We start from the raw sequence: 19,630 nt of genomic DNA, 5'->3' as shown, positions 1-19,630 counted from the left end.
ACAGAACGTCTCCAAATAGAGTTTGGTAATCTCTTTACTGATAGATGCAATGATTTTTCATACTTCTAGTGATTTTGCACCACATCATTCTGTAAATCACTGGGATGTATCCTAAATATCAAATAATAGCTATTGTTCTCCTTTGGCTCACGCTCAGAAATTACAAGCATGCTTCAGGTGGTGCTTGGGCAATATGAATGCGGTGGAATAACTGCCTGACTGTCATTTTCTTGTGTTAATTGCATAGTTTGATAAGGCTGGTGAAACCTGCATATATTTAGGGCCTCTGAAAATTAAGAACTCTTTGCAACTGTGAAGTCAACCTATTTGAAATTACTTGCATGCATGTCTTTACTGATGATGAATGTATTGTTGATTCAACTTCCACTTGTTAAAAACAGAAACATTGAGAATCAGAGCTGTTTCTTTTTGGCAGCAGTGCTTTCTTGTGCTACTTAAAAGTGATGCTGAAATTATTAATTCAAAATAATCTCTGTTTACTGCGAGGATTTTGGTTTTAGTCATGAAAATCTAGTTAATTAGCCTGAGTAGAAAGCTGAAGAGTAAAACACAAAATAAGGAGATTACCTGACTTCTTAGACTCTGGTTATCATCCTGTGTGGATCATTTCAAAGAAATCCTCAGTTCACTCAACAACTGCTACGATTCAGTTGATAAGTTTCCCATGATCTCTTGCTAGGGTTGCTCCAAGCTGGAAGCAATATAGATTCTAAATTCAAATGAATAAATATGATGGAAGATATGCAATTCAATTTTATGTGGGATATAGAGCAATAAGAGCTCCCCAGAAAATTGACTGGCTGTGTGTGTGAGGTCCTTTATCAATAGCACATTTTCTGCTGCTGGTGTTTGGGCCATCATGAGCCAAAATCTCAGCTGCACGTACAGTAGTCAAACCCCAGTTCAAGTCTGTTCCACATTGTAATGATTTTATGACACATATTTATGATGAAGTTCATCAAGGCTGATATGCAATTGTCCACCTTGGATGGGATTAGATGGAAAATGTCATATTCTCTTATTTTTTATCTTACCTCCTTACCTCTTCTCTCACCCCTCTCTCTCTTTTTTTTTCTTTAAGATTCTCGATGAATTCAAAAAAGATTCCTCTGTGTTCATTCTTGGGTGAGACTCCTCATTTGTATTATTTCTCCAAGTATACACATGGCTGCAGTGCTGCAAGATGTTTTTTAATTAAATCACAGTTTTTTGTTCCTGTTCTGTAGTAAGTGAAAAGGAACATTAGGAAGTATTACTTTTCAGAAAGGGTGGTCAGGCACTGGAATGGATGCCCAGGGAGGTGGTGGAGTCCCCGAGCCTGGGGGTGTTCAAGGAAAGGCTGGATGTTGTGTTGAGGGACATGGTTTAGTGGGAGCTATTGGGAATAGGTGAACAGTTGGACTGGGTGATCTTATAGGTCTTTTCCAACCTTGGTGATTCTATGATTCTATGATTCTATGAAAGATGAATCTTACTGTATTCAGAAAAGTGAATTTATCATGGAAGTACATTCTGAATACTGTTTGGTAAATGTTTTTACTCAGAGGGTGGTGGCGCACTGGAACAGGTTGTCCAGCGAGGTCGTGGATGCCCCTTCCTTGCAGGCATTCAAGGCCAGCCTGGATGTGGCTCTGGGCAGCCTGATCTAGTGGTTGTTGACCCTGCCTATGGCGGGGGGGATGAAAATAGATGATCCTTGAGATCCTTTTCAACCCAGGCCATTCTGCGATTCATTCTATGATACCTTCTGGCTAGAAAAATGGCATAGATTTGAACAAGCAAATTGACCTACCTTCAGATTTTATTAAAAAGAGACTGGAACTTGTATAGGACAATTTGCTGGAAAAACTTTAATCTGGAGAGCTGTGGTATGCAGGCTTTGCCTGGACTCAAGCAGAATGCTGACACTTGCCTCCTTTTTCAAGAAGGTTTTGCCTTTCACAGTAGATCATCTGAATAATACATGGAAGGAGTTATTTATGGAAGTGGGGCTCTGTGGTAATTCAAAAGAATGATCTCTCCATATGCCTCAAATAAACTTAATATCCCTGTGAAGTGAATGCTGTTCATATGCTACAAAACAGTGAACGGAGATTCAGTACTTTTCTTGGCGAATCACTATCAGAAATATATCAAGAATGTAGGAGGTTTAAGGGCTCAAAATGTAGTGATAATACAACATTACAAACCTAATCTAAATTCCACTGCGGTTATAAAAAGTTTCTTAGTGCTAGCTGCACATTTATACTGCAAATGCAAAATAGAAATCCCAGTCATCTTCTGCTGTAACATCTGATGACACTTTTTCTGTTGTTTCTTTAGCTTCACTTTTTCTTTCTTACTCCCTTTCTTTATTTTTTTTTAAGAAATACTGACCGTCCAGATGCTTCAGCAGTTCATCTCCATGACTTTCAGAGGTTTCTCCTACATGAGCAGCAGGTGGGAAAGTTGTAGAAGTTGTAAGTTACTTTTTCTTGAGGTTGTCTCTCAGAATTGCACGTGGCTTTAAAAACAACAACAAAACAACCCACGGAAAAGTCATGTTGTAGTATTACATCTGACATATATCAAATTCTGGGTTTTGGAAAGATTTCTCTTTATTCATTGCTACTGAATTTCACAAGAACTATTGTTTATCCATGTAAAGACTCTAAGGGTGCACTAGAGGAAAATAGGATAAATGAGGGTCTTCATTTAGTCATGTAGATAAACAGAAAAGTTTGGAAATAAACGCTGCATGGTAGCCTGACCTAGTTAGAGCTGTCACCATGGATTCATCTGGGTATTACCGTGTCCATGGCCCCATTTTGTCAGCTAATAAATAAAAGCTGAGCTGACTGCCTACATTCAAGTTACTTTTCTTTTGAATGAGGCTAGTCTGGTGTTCAATTCCAGCAAGCAGATAACGATGGAGGCAGGAATTAGATCTGTATTCATAGTCTTCTGTGATCTTATTTAGCACAGACATTGTGGAAGAAAAATTATAATTCAATATATAGGCCAATGTTTAAGGCTAGACATTGATAAAAGGATATGATGGAATGACTCTCAGGGGAGTTGGAGCTGACGATCCTTGAGGTCCCTTCCAACCCAAGCCATTCAATGAGTCTGAGACTACTGCTGGAATCAGTCTGTGTTCTGGTTCTCTATCATTATGCCTTTTACATAGTGTGGTATTTTCTAGTCACTGCTAAATTCCAGATTTGCAAATATGATTGAAAATTCAGAGGTGCACTTCCTGTATAAAGTTGCTAGTTTCTTTTTCTCTTATTTCACTGTGTTAAAAGGGTGTTCAGATTGCACTTAGAAGTGAAAAGAGGTTGTTAAGGCATATACTCACAGGAGGCCACATTTTCCTGTGTGTATGTGTGTATATGTAGTGTGTAAGTCGTGGGCATTCAGTATACATAAATGTACTTGATTGGAAAACTTGTTTCCCTCCTGAGCAACTCCTGAGAAACTCCTTAGAAATGTGCATACAACAAAATGCATTGGCAGTAAGATAGCTGAGTGGTTAATTATGTCTATCTGTAGGTATCTCTGTTATTTATTGAATTTTATGTAGCATATCACCACATCTAAAGCTATTTTCTACTTTATTGTTCTAATTTGAAGGAATCTTGGGCACAAGATCTGAGTAAAGTCCGAGAACGAATGACTGAGTTTGTAGATGACACTATGAGAGAAACTGCCGAACCCTTCCTCTTTGTTGATGAGGTAAGATGATGATACTTTCTAATAGTTCTTACAAACATTTTTCTTTCACTGCTAGCACTTGGTTTCTTAATGGGTTGACAGAACCTTTAAGATGCTTCTGCTACATTGTTGGATTTCTTTTAGTCTTGTATGGTCAAAACATTTGAATTCTGTCTCCTTGTATTTTAGTTCCTCACTTACCTTTTCGCAAAAGAGAACAGTATTTGGGATGAGAAATATGATACAATAGATGTGCAGGACATGAATAATCCTTTGTCCCACTACTGGATTTCTTCCTCTCATAACACGTAAGTTACCAGAAGTCCCACTGTTTATCCCCATTCAAGCAGACTTGGCAGACGTTAGGAGGAAGTAAAACTTTTAAATTATGATATCCAGAAATGCACTGTCTGGTTGTGTGAGATCTTCCTGAAGTGTGGTGTAAATGTGGCAAAGACAGCTTCTGGGATTCCTTTCTCCTCTTCTTTTACTGTCTTATGTAGGGTTTGAGATATGATTGAGCTCTTCTGCAAAAATCCTGAATCCTGTTACAAAATAAGCCTTGAGCTCAAACTGTTCCAGAAATGAAAGATATTGAGTGAGCTTCAATTTTTCCAAGCTCTGACAGACTTTTTGAGGTCATGTTAACATTATTTGTACCTGAACTTAAAAATGCTGTAATGACCCACTTGCCCTGTGGAAAAATTCTGTACTACTATTGTGACTTGAAGAGCATCTGGTTCAGTAGAATCTGGCTATTCTGCAGCAAATTCTCAAAAAAGAACTCAGTAAAATCAACATACTGCCTTCATAATGGAAGAAAACATTTTGCCTAGTGGGTGAGTGGGAACTGATTGAAATTATTTGCCTGTGTTCTCTTGCAATTTTCCCTTATTCCTTAGATATCTGACAGGAGACCAGCTTCGAAGTGAATCCTCCACTGAAGCTTACGTCAGGTGTCTTAGAATGGGATGCCGATGTATTGAGTGTAAGTAATGAGTTCATGGAGTGGTTTATAACAAGTTCTCCTTATAAGCACTGTTTCTCTTCTTTACTAAAAAAGAACTGAAATAAAGAACTAGGTGTTTTGTTTTTTTTTTTTAATTGAAGTTAGTCACATTCAAACACCTATTCCCTAAGTTCATTTTTGTCATGTCTCACTATTACCCTGTTTCCTTGCTTGGTTCTTCTTCCCTTGGAATTCCAAGACAGTCTGTCTAAATCTCATCTCACTGTACACAAGCTATTCAATCTTTGTTTGCAGTATGAAAGCATAAGATTTAAATTTGGATTACTTGTTGTTCAGTGTAGATGCATAAAAAAGTTTATTTGCCTTCATCATAATACAAACAATCCTAAATCTCCAGATTTTCATAATTTTGTAGTATTTGCCAGCTTGTTTAATTTGCTTGCAAAGCAATTGATATCTTGGTATTGTTCTCCACTAACTCATTATCCTTCTTCTACCCCTGTATTTGTTTATCTTTTTGAAAGGTTTGACTAGAATTTCATGTTATTTCACCAGTTTCTTGATATGCTAGTTTCTTGGTCAACATTTGTAATAATTAACAAGAGGCCCCCTTCAATTTGAGAAGTACAAAACCATGTCAAATTAGAGCTTTGGGGTTGAAGTCATCAAAACAAATACACTCCTAGCTTATTGGGATGTATTTCTCCATGGAAAGCTCATGTAATCTAGTAAAAAGACAGGTAGCTGCCTGAGTTTCTCTTTTTCAGATTCCCAGGTAAGAATGCTTTGTGAAAAAATTGTGTTTTGTTTTCTTGGTAGTGCTCTTAGTGAACTTAATTGCCTCTCCGAGAAAGATTAATTCAACAAATAGAATATTTTATTAGAACTCAGTGTATGACTCAGTGTGTGAAACCGAAGGACTGGATGTGCATTATATTCTTTCTACTGCTTGATGTCTTCATTTTTCCTCTCGTCTTTCCTAGTGGACTGCTGGGATGGTCCTGATGGGAAGCCCATCATTTACCATGGATGGACACGGACAACAAAGATCAAATTTGATGATGTAGTGCAGGCAATCAAAGATCACGCTTTTGTTGCATCTGAGTAAGCTTTGATTTATTTTCCTTAATCTTGTTTTTGAATGCTGAGACTTTCCTGAACTATTTCCATCTGTGATTTGAAGGAAAAAGAAATAAAGGAAGAATGAAATCGTAGTCTTCCTCGTTACTGCCAAATATAGATTTTTTTTAATTGATTCAGTTTTGAGTAAAGTGAATACCAGTCTCTTTGCTTAGGTCTTCTTTTACTGAATTGAAATATGAAACTTCAAATTCTGAATAGTATGTCTTAAACTAACAAAAAACAAGAAGATGAGAAGTGACAAGCTACTTATCTATTGGGTTGCTTGTAGGGAAGATCATAGAATTCATTGATCCATAACTCATAATTCCTGAACTGGCAATGTGAGTTTAAATCTGCACTTCTGCTGTGCACTTCTTCTAAACCTCATGCTGAGATGTCCTTAACAAGAAAATTGGGAATGAGTGAGGGCTACCAGTCTTCTGATTTTTCTCTTTATCAACTGGATGTAGAGGACAAGGATTAATTTCTTAAACACAGGAGGCATACTTGTGTTAATGAAAACTGTAGGGCAAGTTGGTTTCATCAAACCATTAGTATGGTGTGATGCTTTCCCTACATTCATTAAGGGATAGGCTTCTCAGGAGGAATATCAAAGCATTTTCTGAATGTGCAGGGACAATTATAAAAGCCAAAGCTCATCTGGAGATTAAAGCACTGAGAAATGTGAAGGACAAGAAAAACTTCTGCAAGTAGAACTGCAACAAAAGGAAGATTAAGAAAACTGAGCCTTCTGCTGAATTGGACAGGAGACTTACAGAGAAGATTAAAGTGCTCTATATCTTCTTTGCCTTAGTTTTCAATACTAGAGTCAGAGCACATGATGGCCAAGGGTAGGCTCACAGAATTAAGTTTGTTTAATTTGTAGAAGAGATTAATGAGAGAGACTGGTTGCTGTCTTCTAACACTTAAGAATTATTTGTCCTTGCCTCTATTCAAAACTTGGTTGGACAAAGCTCTGAGCAGCCTGATCTAACTTAGGAATTAGGCCTTCCTAAAGAAGGGGTTTGGAGTAGGTGGTTTCCAGAGGTGCCTTCTGAAGGTATCTGTTGTGTGTATAACTTCTCCTTTTGCCATCTTGTTTGCTTTAAAGATTTTCTTTATTTGGGAGTTGAGATAGGGTGGTGTTTTCCTTGCCTTCTCAGTTGGAGCAAGAGGAATGACTTCATTCGTCTGTTTTCTTCAAAGATACCCAGTCATTCTGTCAATTGAAGAGCACTGTAGTGTGGAACAGCAGCGACACATGGCCAAAGTGTTCAAGGAGGTATTTGGGGATCAGCTTTTAATGAAACCTGTTGAGGCTAGTGCAGATCAGCTACCGTCACCAACTCAACTGAAAGAAAAAATCATCATCAAGGTAAGTTTGTGTTGTGTGCTGGTAGATAAAGTGGGAAGACAAGCTGGAGCCAGAGTACTTCTTTTGAGTTCACAGCTTAACCATTGGTTTCTATTGAAGAGACAAGAAACCCTATTCCAATCTGCTATCTTGGATGGAGTTCTGTGAAAATGCATGCTGAAGTGCTTGCTGGTAGTTTTCTTTACAAGTATCGATAATTTACGTGCAAGATGGAATGTCAGCTCTTTTCTAAAGGTCTTCTACCTTCTAAAATGCCATTGTTAAATTTTAGCAAGACTTAATTGCTGCAGAGGCTCACAGACTTCTTAAACAATTAGTAATGGGCTAAAAATATTGGAAGTATGTTCTTGGATAGAAAGTAGGCTTAAGGTCAGCTGTTTTTTCAAAGAATGCCTGACCTTCACGTGAAACCTAAAGCACTTGCAGGCTGATATAAGCTGTCAGGATTGCTTGCTTTGCAAACTGCAAAAATTGATTGGTGTTTTCTAACTTAGTTTTAACATACACAGTTTTGTGATCCACTTCTTAAAGACTGCAGTGCTTCTCTTGGAAGGCATTCACTGTGAGGGTCTCCTACCTGCTAGGCAATACTGATGTTTTACTTGGTAGTCTAATCCAACAACATGAGACATATAATTGAAAGAAGTTGTCTTAGATTGAAACTGCAATAGAACTTTTTTGAAAGGCAAAATTAGGTGGATAATCTGAGGCTGCTCTTGATCTTTTCAGTGAAATAAAAATTGCTTTTTGCCCATGTTTTTGTTTTCCAGCTCTTGTCACAGTACTACGTCAAATGTACTGAACTGCAGAACAAAAGAAACAAGGGTAGATGGGTATAAGCATAGTTCTTTAAAGTAGGACTGGAAATGATAGAACCCCACTGTGAGGTGCAGAAGAGCAGGAAGTAGAAAGTCTAAATTTATGTTTAGTTTTCTCTTTTTTTTTCTTTGTTTAAACTGTCTTATTACCATGCAAAGCATAGAAGGGGAATTGTATAGACACATGAATAAATAACATGACAGATCTGATTTAAAGGGAATTTCAAACTTTGCATGAGAACATCCATATCATTCTTTCCTCTCTAAAACAGCATTGGAGAGTTTTTATAAACAGATCAGCACCTGTCAGTAAGCTAGTTGTGTTATTTGGCTTTTGCCTGGCAAATGTTGTCAGTAAACAGAGTCGATTCCTGCTCTAAGGGCCTGTGGGATTTTTCAGATAAGCCTGTCAAATTGAAGTCTTCCTATAGTGGAGTTTGCAGAACTGAATGTATTTGAGAACTACTACCTGTGAGAGGATTAATCTTGTCATTAACTGCAGTTTAAGTATTTGATATTATCTTTAGCCCCTTGAGCCTCTGTTTTTCATGAGCCCTTTAAAGATAGTAGATATTGCTGAGCCTCACCCTTCAACATAGCTTGCATTGTGTTGTTTCAGCATGTAGTTAAATGAGAGTGTACTGAAAGCACACTGATCACTTACAACTATTTCTAATGTACTTTTAAAGAAACAATGTTCTTATAAGAAGGAAATTACAGCAGTTGCAACAAGTACTGCTCTCTAATTTTTTTGTGTTTTTTTTTCTTCTTTTTTTTTTTGCTCTTCATGCTGTGGCCAGCCTTTTCCTTCTTTTACAGTCTGCTTTCAGAATAGTCCAGCTATTGCAATTTCATCTGCTCAACCTTTTCTCCAAGGATTTGCTCTGTGGGCTGTATTTGATTGCTTTCTTCTCTTTCCTATCATGCCCTGTCATAAGCTTTTCATTGCTGCATTGGGATTGTCTAAAGCGTCATGTCATCATTTTTCATTGAAACTGAGGACTTTTTTCAGTGTGTATATAGCAGGAGTTAGATGTGAAATACTTCTCAAGGGTACTGGCTTGTGCTTTTCTGTCAGCCAAATTGTGTGCTGCATGAAAACCCCATGAACTTTAGTAGCTATGAATTGAGAGCTGTCTTCCCCCCTCCCCCCCCCCCTACAAGCACTGGTGCTATTCCTGACCTTGCAGTAACTTGCCCTTCTTGTTTATCTATCTAGTATCTTTCATACTGCTTGAATAAGTTACTTGAATAAGTAATTCTGCTTGGGCTAAATTGCGTAGCACTACTCAGGTCTTTGCTGGGTTTACCTCTTTCTGCACTGGCGTAATAGTGTGCTCCATAGGCTAGGATTTAGGTGGCAAGGAGAAAAAGATAGAACTTAATCCCTTTCCATAAAATATTTCGCTTCTGATAACTTTTGTTCTAGGACAGTGTGCTTCATTTTATTTTTTTGTTTTGTTTTTGTTCCTTATTTCCTGATCTGTGCAGAATCTGTCTTATCTGGTCCTTATTTCTTGTTATGCAAGTGTCCCCTAAGGAATTGTAAGCTTATCAGTTTCTTCATTGCTTGAATGATACCTGTACTATCTTTTAAATCCTTGCTTTGACATTTAAATCTTAAAGATAAATTCCACTGCTGTTAAGTAAGGCTTTGTGGAACAGTTGCTGTTCTGGTAATACTATAGAAAGCTGAGCAAAGGAGGGAGATAATTCCAGTAATACTGAGTATGTGAGATCGTGTGATCACCTTTGCATGTAATTCTGTATGACTGTAATTTATACACTGTCTTTTTTTCCTTTTCTTTTTAGCACAAAAAACTGGGGCCAAAGGGAGACATTGATGTCAACCTGGAAGACAAGAAAGAAGAAAAGAAGCAACAAGGAGAACTTTACATGTGGGATGCAATAGAACAGGTACAGCTTATATGATGTTTGCTATGGTTTGCTACTATGCTGTGTAATACTGGAGGAAGTGTACATGAGTTTTCTTGGTATTTGTATCCTCAGTTCATGGTATAATTGAGGGGAAATTTGTTAGGTGCTGGAAATTGTCACTTAGAGTCTGACTTATTTTATTAATAAGTTTTAATCTCTCTCAACTTTTAGCAGTGGACTCGGCACTACTGTGCTATTGCTGATGGAAAGCTTTCATTCAGTGATGTCATAGAACAGAATGCAGAGGAGGATCCATCAAAGGTGATGGCTATTTTTTATTACTTGTTTTCTTTTTAATCTCTTATTTTATTGTTAACAGATATGTATTTCTTATATTGACATTATTGAAGTTAGAGAGAATCTGTATCTGACAGTATGTGTATCTACAAATAAGTTTTTGAAAAGGGATCTTTGCCAAGTACTCCAGTTATCTCTGTTTTAATAAAAAAATCTACATATTTTTTCCCTTGGCTAATTGAGGACATACAAATGACGAGTACAAAGACAAAGAAAAGTGATTTTGATAGTTAAATTTTAATGCTGATGTATCCAGTCCAAGTTCTTACATGCCTTTGGCTAAGTATTGTTAATTAGAAATGGACAATAAAAATTCTCATTTTATGTTCTAGGAGGTAAAACGTACTGAACTGCACTTAAAAGAGAAATGGTTCCATGGAAAAATGAAAGAGGGGAGAACAACTGCTGAGAAGCTGCTCCAAGAATATTGTGCTGAAATGGGTGGCAAGGATGGGACATTCCTAGTTAGGGAGAGCGAGGCTTTCCCCAATGATTGCACCCTGTCATTCTGGTATGGTGATTGTCATAAAAACTTCGTATAAATTTTGTTTGTATCTTGTAAATATGTGTTTGTATGTGAGAGGAAGTAAGAAAATAAGTAGTTTTTATTTATCAGAATGGTACTGATTGGATTTGACAGAGTATTGCTGCATTGAACTTTGATGCACAGAATAACGCCTTACAGCAGAGCAGGCTGCACTTGAAGGGTTGCAGTTCTCAAGAGGAGACTGACTGCTCTGATCTATTTTTTTTTTTCTCACATTTCTATTCTTCCATCAGGATGCAGGATTTGTTACTTCTTCTACAAAAGGCCAAAACTTGATCTGGCATAAATTACAAGTTTGCACACTGATTTGCCATTTCCACGCTCGTGGCCTTTATTAGCAGAGATTTCTCTTTTCAATGAAAATATCCACCTGAGGGAAAATAATAAATAATTCTGCATGATAATTTGTTGGGTGTGGTTTTGGTTTTGGTTTTTTTTTTTTTGCTCTTTGCTGAGGAGTCTTTGAGGTGGATTTCTGAGCCATCAGAGCTGTCAGAAGAAATTCTGAAGGAGTGTTTGCAACATTTTGAACAACTGTGTACTGACAAATAGTATTTTGGGGATTGCGATAACACTTGTCAGGATCTTTGTAGCTGTTGCTGCTTAGGTTATTTTAAGAGATAATACAGATTTCTTGCCTTTTCACAAGTTTACCAAGTAGATAACTATTAATGGGTGAGGAAATGCTTAAGAATAAAAGCTGTTATAATGCTTTTCTTTTCCTCTTATCCCCCTCTTTGCTTTTTCAGGAGATCAGGTAGAGTCCAGCACTGCCGTATCCGTTCTTCAAGTGATGGGGACACTGTGAAATACTACCTGACAGACAATGTCACTTTTGATAGCATCTATGATCTCATTCAACACTACAAGGAGGTCCACTTGAGATGTGCTGAATTTGAGCTGCGTCTGACTGACGCTGTGCCCAATCCCAGCCCTCATGAAAATAAAGAGTACGTACAACAGAAGGCAAGCAGCAGGGCTGTGATCCTACAGAGTATTTTGCATTTCTTATATGATCTTGGATTTTTGCTCAGAAGATTCTCCAGAGCATACCTGAGTGTTGGTTGTTAGTGGATGTTAGAGGAGTAAACCTCCTTGAGAGATGGCAAATAAGATCACTGACTTTGTCAGAACCTGTTGAAACAGGGCAGTCACTGGGAGAGCAATTTTACTAACAACAACTAGAAAAATCAGTGAGAACTGTATTGCTGTGGAAGTGTGTAATCTCTTCCTTCTCTGCTTAGTGATTTATAGTACCCATTGGGTTGGGTTAGATATTTACTAGTTGACTGTGATATAGCAACTGTGCCATCTGGAAACTCTTACAACTGGAGCAGTGGGCCCAAAAGAGTTCCTTCCCTAATCCTCACTTCCAGCTGACCCTTGTCAGAATTGGTTAGGCTGACTTGGCTCCATGCTAATTGGAAGTAGCATAGCTTGATGTTTATTTCCAGCTGCTGTTTACCTGACATAGATCACAGGCAGAGCTTGCTCTTGTTTGATGGGAGAACACTCTCATCACTGCCCTTTGATCTGTTTTCTCTGCAATCAGAAAAAAGAATTCTCCTGTGCTTGAAAAATATAGACCTATGACTTTAAGCTTCTCAATCCACTGTCCACGTCACCAACCGTGATGTTAAATAACACTACTCCCAGTGCTGACCCCTGAGGGATGCCACTTGTCACTGGTCTCCACTTGAACATCGGGCAGCGTTTCGAATGCAATCACTGAGCCAGTTCCTTATCCACTGAATGGTCCATCTGTCAAATCTCATGTCTCTCCCTTTTAGAGTCAATTACCTAGCAGGATTAAGGAGAAGCCCAAATACAGATAAATGAAAATACTGTGTCAAAACTGTGATTGTAACTACTGAAAACTGAATGGCAGATGAGAAATAGAATCCAGTGACTTTGCTTTGTGAAGAAATGCTGATTTATGTTTTATCATTGCAGGGAGGCAAGGTGTTCTGCCGCCTTCTTGATGATTTAATCCAAAACAAGCTGTTGTGTTATTTTGTAATAAGATGCTGTTGTAGATGGCAAGGTGTGGAAAATTGAATGCATAATTCTTCTTGTAGTGTTAGAGATTCTGTTGTTAGTAACGCTACCTGTTAGTGTTACTGAATTACATTAGACAGGCTTTGTAATCCTTTGTCCATTTTGATTCTTGACTGTAGTTGGTACTATAGCAACTTGAGTCGAGGAGAGGCAGAAGACATGCTGATGCGAATTCCTCGAGATGGAGCCTTTCTGATTAGAAAGAGAGATGAGCCTGATTCATTTGCCATGACTTTCAGGTAAGAGAAGTCAGATATGAATACGTTATTTAATAGCCAGCAGTGTTCTTTTTGTTTGTGTTTTTTTATCTCTCATTTAAAAATGGTCTTTTTTGAGTCATAAAGTCATGCTGTCAAATTCTGAGTAATTAGTAAGGTGTGAGAAAGTGTACAGCAGTAAATTGTCAATGGAATAAACCTTAATAACTTTATGAAAGTATTTGGGCACCAGTTGCCCCTTTTTCCCAGTGCAGAGCTGTGCATGACCCTTCTTTACTTCCTTGATGTTCCCCGCAACGGAGTGCTGTTTTGAACTTCTTTCTGGTGCTGATTCAGCAATAATTCTAGGTCCTTACCCTTTGGAAATTCCACCCTGTCATCTAACTGACTCAAATCTGTTTGGTATCTGTCAAAACAGCACTGTTTTCTATCTATCTGTAGGCTTTTATTGCCAGGGAAAATATTTTTGAAGCTCTGGTGCCTATAACAATATTAATAAAAAGTATAGAATTACAGTATTCTCCATTGTGCCTTCAAATGAAATTGTGTTTGAGGTGAGTTTGACTCATTGCTTAGGGACAGCAGCAGATCAGTAGCAGTGGATTCCGATGGGACTCTCAGTCTGATTCTAGGCATTTATTTAGTCTGAAAGTGACAGAATACCCCTGTGTAGGGGAACAAAATAGGGAAATTTAATCTAGGCAAAAACATGGATTTTTCCCAAGGCCCTGCACATTGTGGGAAAATCAGAATATCTTTTGGTGAATTTAATCAAGCAAATGGAATTCTATTTGAATAAAAGATGTTTTGGAAGAGGGAGAAGCTATTTCACACGGTTAAGATGCATAAAGCAATTTTGGTCTAGTTTGCAGCACTGGTGCTTTCGCTGTGCCAAGTACCAATACCTTTAACAGCACTTGTACTTGTTTCACAGAGCTGAGGGGAAGGTGAAGCACTTCCGAATTCAACAAGAAGGTCGCCATTTTGTGCTTGGAACATCAGCCTACTTTGAGAGTTTAGTGGAACTGGTCACATACTATGAGAAGCACCCTCTGTACAGGAAAATGAAACTGCGTTATCCCGTGACTGAGGAGCTGCTGGAGCGCTACAGCACGGTAAGTGATGTCCTTTGCATGAGTGCCAGGTGTTTTAGCAGATGGAGTCCCAAGTCTGGGTCTGGTGGAGCTGAGTTTGGTTCTGGCTATGATAGATGTCCTTCAGGGAAGCTTAAGCAGTCTGTGAAATCAAGATGGTTACACTGACTTCTCTAGAAGTTTTTGAGACATGTGAAGAAAAAAGCTTCATCTTTGTCAATGGGGTGGCTTCTGTTTTCCTCATGATTTGATTAGAAAAGCTCCTCCATGAAGTAGGACATATTGCTCTATTTTTGATAACAGCCTTACCTGCAGTTGGCCCTCTCTTCTGTTTCTGGAGTAGACAGAAATCTTAAAGATTCTGCTGTGCCTGTCATCCTGTACAGACAGTAGCTTTTACTTCACCACTTTGGAGCTTTCCCAGGGGGGTGTCCTGCTGCCTTTGTGGTAAAAAGTGAGAGGTACCTCTGAAGGCTCACTCTTTGAGATAAGTGTGAGGAGATTTCCCCCAGAGATACCTGTCTGTTTGCTGACTAAAAGGGGAGACCGGATAATTAGCTTAGGATAGATGTCTACTTTTTGGATGGATGTATTCCATGATGAGAGAGCTTCAAACAGGTAACTGACTTGAAAAGCCTGAGATGACCTCATCTGTTTTCAAATGTATGGGTGTTGGAAGGTGCAAGAAAAAACAAATTTGCCATCTTTCAGGAAATTCAGGTCTCTTTTTTTCTGTTTCTTCTGGAGAGGCTAAAAGGGGCAGAAAGAATTTTAGATCTCGTTGTGTTAATATTGCTGTTCAGCTGTGGTCAACTACAGAGATAAGGAGGGAAGCCAGACACATGTATTATGATCTTCAGTTTGCATCTCTATTGTCAGAAAGGTATTTTTCTAATTTTTGATTACTGTAATTTACCTTTTTTCCTTTTTTCCATTTTTAGGAAAAAGATATAAACTCTCTTTATGATGTCAAGATGTACGTGGAACCCAGTGAAATCACCCCTACAGTGGTATGTTTTAGGAGAGATGGCCTTCACGTTTTCTCTTAGACTTCTGAAAACGATGAGAATAGTTTGTTGATTTCCTGTTATCACTAATGAAAAGGTTAACTGAAAGTGTTAGGCTGCTTGACTTATGGGGGGACTAGACAGGTGAACTTTTGAAGGGTGTGACTTTTTTTCTAATATCTACTCAAAATTTGTACCGACAATTTCTCTGTGCAAATCTTGTATTGATTCCCCCGTATTGGGAATTCAGGCACTTCTTGCTATTTAGTCTGTGGAGGTGGCTTGATTTGTACATGTGCTTATTCAGGTATGCTCCAAAATTTAATAACAAGTGGCACAGCAAACATTTCCTTACCTCTAATTCTTGTTATGGTCTCCTACTAGATTCTCCTAAAAGTTCGCCTGATTGTTAATTCAGTGGCTGTAACTTTCTTTCAGTCTTTTTGGCTAATGTATTTACATTGCTACTGAAGAATTTGAGTGCTAATAAATTCAAGACAAAGTAATTATTTGTTGTACTGAAACTAGATGCCTTCCTAAAGGAAACGTGAGCAGCAGGATAGCTGATGTGGTTTGGAAGTGCAAGCTCTTTGACTGCTTCTTAAGCCTTTGTGCTCCAGCTGCATTTGAATACATGGAATGGTGATAGATTGACACTTCACTTTTTTTTTTTTTTTTTTTTTCTACAGTAATTACATTGCAGTGCTCTTCAAAAAACAAACAAAACATTTTTTTTCAAGCTGATACTTGAAAAATAGCAGTTAAGTAGCATTACTTGCTTCCAACAATAGATGTCACTATGGAACTTCAGTACTGCGTTTTCTGAGCTTCTTAACAACAACAAAAAAGGATCCAATTCCACCCTCTCCTCCACCTCTTAAAAAAAATAAAATTGCATTATTGATCATTTTATGACCTGTCCCCCTAGATGACCTGTTTGCTTTGTTTCTCTTAAAGCCTCAGAGAACGGTGAAAGCCTTGTATGACTACAGAGCCAAACGAAGTGATGAATTGAGCTTCTGTCGAGGAGCTCTAATTCATAATGTCACAAAGGAAACTGGAGGCTGGTAAGGACAAAGATTCCTCGTAGGAGAACTTCTAGTGACTTACTGGATGGGAGAGAAAGATTAAACTTTGGATAGCATGTTTTTAAAAATCTTTGCTTGTTAAATGTGGCCTCATAAATGTTAAAGCTGATATACTAAATGAAAGCAAAAAAACTCAAATGCAAGTCTCCTATCATGTCTTTTGCATTGTTTGGCCCTACAGAACTAACCTCACCTTGCAGAATCTTCATTATGCCATTATCCCCTATTACTCCTTTACTGCTTTCATACTTCCTTAACACTTGTGTGTTCTGAGAAGTTCTGCATCTACTACCTTTGTCATCAGTACTGCGTTTCTTCTGCTCTCTTTAGTACTTCTCTGGAATGAAATCCATTTTATTTAGTTGTCGGTATAGTTTCCTTTCATAAGTGGTTTTGTTTCTTAGCTGCCTTGCAAATTGCTTGGGAATCTGATATTTCCCTCTAGTTTCTGCAGGGCAATCAACCACATAATAGTATTTTTAGTACTGGAGGGGGAAATGCCTCTTAAGTCATTAACTGCAGTATACAGTAACTGTAATCCCTCTGAAATGATCTGTTACTACAGTTAATGATCACTTTGTTGGATCTTGCAACTACTTAATCACTTATATTTTTGGTGATTGCCAACTAGAGAAGCCATTGTTGGGTATTAATGACCAATTTCTTGAGGATTGTTTCATAGAATCATGGTATCATTTCTTCATTAATGGCCTGTTGAAACTCTTAAGCTATTTTTTTTTCTCTATGTATGCTTTTCTTTTTAAATTCAGGTGGAAGGGGGATTATGGAGAAAAAGTCCAACACTATTTTCCATCCAATTACGTTGAAGACCTGTCGTCTGATAATTCTGCTGAGCTTGAAAGCCAGGTGAGGTTTAAGGTTTGTCTGCTGTGTTTTCCTAGAACAAGCTGCCTGCTGGACGTGGAAATCTGGTTTATGGAATTAGAATGCTGTGTTCAAGGGAATGCAGAATAAAGAAATGAATGCATTCTTTGCTGTTCTTTGTGCTGTCAAGCGTTTTTGTCAGGATGTCCATCATGGAAAACTACTCAAGGAGATAACTGATTTGCTTGGATTTTAGGAGGTTCTGTTTTCCTTTATATTATACCGGTATGGATTTTTATTTCAGATAGCTCATCTAAGCTATAACTTGCCTGAAACTTAGATTTAGTTTGCCTTTTAAATATTACAGTGCACGTGCTTTCAGTGAAAGTGATTAGATTTAGTGGTGTGTATTTATTGTTTGTTAATATTCTGTTCAGAAGGCTGTGTCAGCTGTATCTCCTGTTTTTCACAGATTATTGAGGACAATCCATTAGGCTCTCTGTGTCACGGCATATTGGTACTAAATACGTACAATGTGGGTATGTACTTTCTGATTTGTACATGTTGACTCCTGAACTTTCTGTGCTGAAGAGGATCCCTTGTGTTTAGCATAAAATACTTGGCTTTGAAAACTATTTGTATTCATGTAGCAAATACTATTGATATTATAAAATGTTCTGAGACTAATTGTTCCAGCCCCATGAGAGCACTTACTGCAGTGGCCAGGACTTGGCCACTAGTTGTTGCAACAATTCAACAATGACAGCATTAGAAGAACAGCTGGATTTTAGTGTAAACTTCTTGCTACTTACCTAACAGTGAAAATGCCACAAGGGAAACACAAAAAGCCTTTTGTCTTCATTTTGGAACCTAAGAATCCAGAAGATCCATGCGTTGAATTTGCAACTGATAAAGTAGAAGAACTGTTTGAATGGTACCAAAGCGTCCGTGAAATCACATGGAAAACTGCAGAAGAGGTATTGTTAAAAATAAACCCCTTTATTGGTTTTTAATATGTAGTGCTGTAAGTTTACAATAGGATTTGTTTTATACTGCTAAACCTTGCTAAGCTCCGTACCTAATCTATGTACCTGTACTACTACTTCCACTTAAAAACATTCTTCAGGACTTCCTTTTCCTTCTCTCATGTATTAATTTACTTTCCTGTTGTCTTTTTTAGTACTTAAGAAGTCTTTGACATGATCAAAATGCCCTTGTGTTGACTATGCTTAAGAATACTGTTTTCTTTGCTGTTTCTATTCTTTATTATTGAGTGGGTGTTATGAATGATGGAAAATATTTTTCAGTATTGTGTTGGCTTGTGCTGTTTATCTTTCATGTAGAGCAGCAATATTCCGAGGGTCATCAGAATCCCATTTATAGCAAGCAAGTTAATACCTCAAGCAGAGGGGCCAGCAAATTCAGCAAGGGAAAAAACAGCAGGAACTGCTGTTGAGGGAGGAGAGACGTGGTTCTTATGCCAGGCTTCTGTTTAGAAATAAAAGTGAGAAAAAGAGAAACCTGGTCTAGAAGGAAGTGTCTCTAAATGGGTTGTTTTTCATAGCACATCAGTGGCTCTTCAGGAGCTTGGCAGCTTTCTCTCCCTCTGTACGGTTAGGGAACTATTGAACAGCCTGCATTCAAAGATGCTTTAAACTCATTTCTGTCAGTCAGGAGGCTTTTCTCAGTGTAGCCTCTTGAAATCCTTGCAGCATGGGGAGAGGAAAAAGGCAAGGAAAGGCCTTCTTTGCCAGTACAATTAACAGTCTAAATTTTGGGAAGGAAAAAGTATAATGCTGCAGTATGACACAGACATGTTTTCAGTTTATTTTGGAGATGTGCACGTTGTACATAAAAAGGCTTCCTGTACTTCGTTCATTACTAGCTCTCCTGGCTGAGTATCTCTGGTGTGTTATGTCTAACACTGTGGAAGTGCTCCACTGCTATATGGAGCACTGCATACTCTTGAGCTATGTCTGGGAAACTAGTAAATCCCTAAGTACAACGACACTTGTGTTTACAGGTCTGGGTTTTTTTCCAAGTCCATTTTAGTTCTTAATGCTGTATTCCTCCTTGCCTTTCTTAGACTTCAATGTAATCTCTGGTTCAGGGAAACATTCTAGCAACTCATTGGCTTCTCTGATTTTCTTTCCTCTTCAGTTCATCTTGTTGAGAGGATTCTTTTGGAAGACTTCCTAATTGCTGCTGCTTCATAATCTCTTGTACCAAAGCTAGTAGCTGTTTGGTATGGGGCTCTTCTAACATTTTCTGTCCTGTAATTGCTTCTTATGTCTGAAAAGCCTCCAGCCAAAACATCTCTGCTCAGGGCAAGTCTTGCTGATTTCAGTAGCTTCCGGTCTGTGGCTGCAAGGACCTTGGCTCAGCTTCCACATAGCAGGTGCTTACAAACAGGAAAGTATATCGTGGGCTTATAATTGGTGAGGCCTACATGATTACATGTGATTTTCTATAAGTAACATTTCTAGTTTCATGTGCAAATAGGAAATTACAGGAATGATGCTCTTGAGGATTGAATTTAGCTGTCTGGGACTTACT

At 38.1% G+C, this 19,630-nt stretch overlaps 1 protein-coding gene across 1 annotated transcript in view; it reads left to right on the top strand.

Moving 5' to 3' along the window:
- PLCG2 (phospholipase C gamma 2) overlaps nt 1–19,630 on the top strand; it is a 56,264-nt gene that overhangs the window by 25,732 nt on the left and 10,902 nt on the right. The window contains 18 exon segments of the mRNA XM_048958113.1: nt 1,103–1,146; nt 2,388–2,460; nt 3,637–3,738; nt 3,907–4,025; nt 4,620–4,705; nt 5,671–5,791; nt 7,016–7,184; nt 9,815–9,919; nt 10,112–10,201; nt 10,570–10,748; nt 11,534–11,734; nt 12,962–13,081; nt 13,995–14,175; nt 15,096–15,164; nt 16,119–16,228; nt 17,020–17,116; nt 17,547–17,613; nt 17,894–18,051. Of these exon segments, the coding sequence (XP_048814070.1) occupies nt 1,103–1,146; nt 2,388–2,460; nt 3,637–3,738; nt 3,907–4,025; nt 4,620–4,705; nt 5,671–5,791; nt 7,016–7,184; nt 9,815–9,919; nt 10,112–10,201; nt 10,570–10,748; nt 11,534–11,734; nt 12,962–13,081; nt 13,995–14,175; nt 15,096–15,164; nt 16,119–16,228; nt 17,020–17,116; nt 17,547–17,613; nt 17,894–18,051 (2,091 nt within the window).

This window comes from Lagopus muta, chromosome 12, assembly GCF_023343835.1.
Source record: "Lagopus muta isolate bLagMut1 chromosome 12, bLagMut1 primary, whole genome shotgun sequence".
Classification (NCBI taxonomy): Eukaryota; Metazoa; Chordata; class Aves; order Galliformes; family Phasianidae; genus Lagopus; species Lagopus muta.
Note: the sequence above shows the minus strand (reverse complement) of the source record. Positions and strands in the feature narration are given on the sequence as shown.